At 43.5% G+C, this 2,687-nt stretch overlaps 1 protein-coding gene across 1 annotated transcript in view; it reads right to left on the reverse strand.

The window, feature by feature from the left end:
- Positions 1 to 2,372, reverse strand: part of LOC116400380 (calpain-2 catalytic subunit-like) — an 8,943-nt gene extending 6,571 nt beyond the window's left edge. Inside the window, exons 1-4 of the mRNA XM_031878182.1 lie at positions 2,367 to 2,372; positions 2,222 to 2,291; positions 1,288 to 1,409; positions 490 to 623 (exon numbers count right to left, since the gene is read on the reverse strand). Coding sequence (XP_031734042.1) covers positions 490 to 623; positions 1,288 to 1,409; positions 2,222 to 2,291; positions 2,367 to 2,372 — 332 coding nt within the window. The remainder of the gene's footprint in view (positions 1 to 489; positions 624 to 1,287; positions 1,410 to 2,221; positions 2,292 to 2,366) is intronic.
- Positions 2,373 to 2,687: the final 315 nt, after the last annotated feature.

Genomic DNA, 2,687 nt, shown 5'->3' on the forward strand with positions numbered 1-2,687 from the left:
TGTGTGTGTGTGTGTGTGTGTGTGTGTGTGTGTGTGTGTGTGTGTGTCTGTCTCCCCGCTGGATGAACAAATGTGAAGAATGCAGCGACGTGTAGGAACAAAAACCTGAAGACACAAACACACCGTCTATTATCACCTGTACGCCTCCACTGATCCCAGCTGATCTCAGCTTACTGGGCTGTTACTGGGAGGACACACTGGGACAATGACGGGACAGACCCGGACATGAGGGGATGAGGTCATAGATACACTACATGAACAAAAGTAATGAAGAGTACTTTTGGTCCGGTTCTGTTTTTCCTGGTTTATCATCGGCCTCTTGGTTCCAATAAAAAGTGGACGCGAGGCAGCTGGCGGACGCGAGGCAGCTGGCGGACGCGAGGCAGCTGAGGGACGCGAGACAGCTGGTGGACGCGAGACAGCTGACGGACGTGAGACAGCTGAGAGAGAAGAGACAGCTGGTAGACACGAGACAGGTTCAGGTCTTACTTGGCATAGGCCTTCTCCAGCAGAGCGCTCCAGAACTCTCTCCCTTCAGCCGAGTGGACGAACATCAGCTCTCCGTCTTTGACCGGCAGACGGTCGTCAATCACAACGTCCACCCACTCACCAAACTGCCAGAACTAAGATGGGACAGACAGAAGGGACAATGAGACATGATAGACATGATGGACATGATGGACAATGAGACATGATGGACATGGGACATGACACATGATGGACATGAGACATGATGGACGTGATAGACATGAGACATGGACATGATGGACATGATAGACATGGACATGATGGACATGATAGACATGAGACATGATGGACGTGATAGACATGATGGACATGATACATGGACATGAGACATGATGGACATGATAGACATGATGGACGTGATAGACATGAGACATGATGGACATGAGACATGATGGACATGATGGACAGGAGACATAATGGACATGATGGACAGGAGACATAATGGACATGATGGACAGGAGACATAATGGACATGATGGACAGGAGACATGATGGACATGATGGACAGGAGACATGATGGACATGAGACATGATGGACATGATGGACATGAGAGACATGAGAGACATGAGACATGATGGACATAACGGCCATGAGACATGATGGACGTGACGGCCATGAGACATGATGAGATGATGGACATGATTGACATGATGGACATGAGAGACATGATGACATGATGGACATGAGAGACATGAGAGACATGAGACTCTGTATTTGTGTACCTTCTTAAACATCACTAGTACTCTGTGTATTTGTACCTGGAAATGGAAGATGCCTGCGTACTCTCCTCTCCTGAAGTTTTGTCCATGAGGAACGACTTGAGCCAGAACTTCTTCGTTCAGAGTCAGAGAGGCGATGGCAGCGAGCAGCCAGCAGTCACCTGGATGACAGACAGGAAGGAGGAAGGGGCGGGGCTTAGTCAAGGCCTCTGCTGCTCTGTGATTGCCTAGATTGCCTCTCAAACGTTTCCCTTTGTTGCTATAGAAACTACTGCGATGACATCACCGTCAGTCAGCCGCCACCCACCTGCTTTGTTTACTGTCTCTGATGACACGCCTCGACACACACACACACACACACATAAAAACTAAAACTAAAACACCTCACAGTCTCCTTCATCTACATTCTAGACTAAAACTAAAACACCTCACAGTCTCCTTCATCTACATTCTAGACTAAAACGAAAACACCTCACAGTCTCCTTCATTAACAGTCTGGACTAAAACTCAGACACCTCACAGTCTCCTTCATTAACATTCTGGACTAAAACTAAAACACCTCACAGTCTCCTTCATTAACAGTCTGGACTAAAACTAAGACACCTCACAGTCTCCTTCATTAACAGTCTGGACTAAAACTAAAACACCTCACAGTCTCCTTCAGCAACAGTCTAGACTAAAACTAAAACACCTCACAGTCTCCTTCATTAACAGTCTGGACTAAAACTAAAACACAATCTCCTTCATCTACAGTCTGGACTAAAACTAAGACACCTCACAGTCTCCTTCATTAACAGTCTGGACTAAAACAAAGACACCTCACAGTCTCCTTCATTAACAGTCTGGACTAAAACTAAGACACCTCACAGTCTCCTTCATCTACAGTCTGGACTAAAACTAAAACACCTCACAGTCTCCTTCATTAACAGTCTGGACTAAAACTAAGAAGTTCCCTTCGTGTCTTTGTTCTCACCCAGAGCTCCTTGACAGATGTCCGTTCTCGAGGCTCCAGAGACGATGAACTCGGGGTCAGAGGTCAACTCCTGCACATGAAAGACAACAAGTTATTGATTTATTATTCAAGAACATGATCATGGAAGTTATTGATTTATGATCACGATCATATAAGTTCTTGATTTATGAACACGATCATATAAGTTATTGATTCATGATTTATGAACACGATCATATAAGTTATTGATTCATGAACACGATCATATAAATTATTGATTTATGATCAAGATCATATAAGTTATTGATTTATGATTAATGAACACGATCATATAAGTTATTGATTTATGATTCATGAACACGATCATATAAATTATTGATTTATGATCAGGATCATATAACTTATTGATTCATGATTTATGAACACGATCATATAAATTATTGATTCATGATCAGGATCATACAAGTTATTTATTTATGATTTATGA

This window comes from Anarrhichthys ocellatus, unplaced genomic scaffold (assembly GCF_004355925.1).
Source record: "Anarrhichthys ocellatus isolate YVR2014 unplaced genomic scaffold, GSC_Weel_1.0 scaffold165, whole genome shotgun sequence".
Classification (NCBI taxonomy): domain Eukaryota; kingdom Metazoa; phylum Chordata; class Actinopteri; order Perciformes; family Anarhichadidae; genus Anarrhichthys; species Anarrhichthys ocellatus.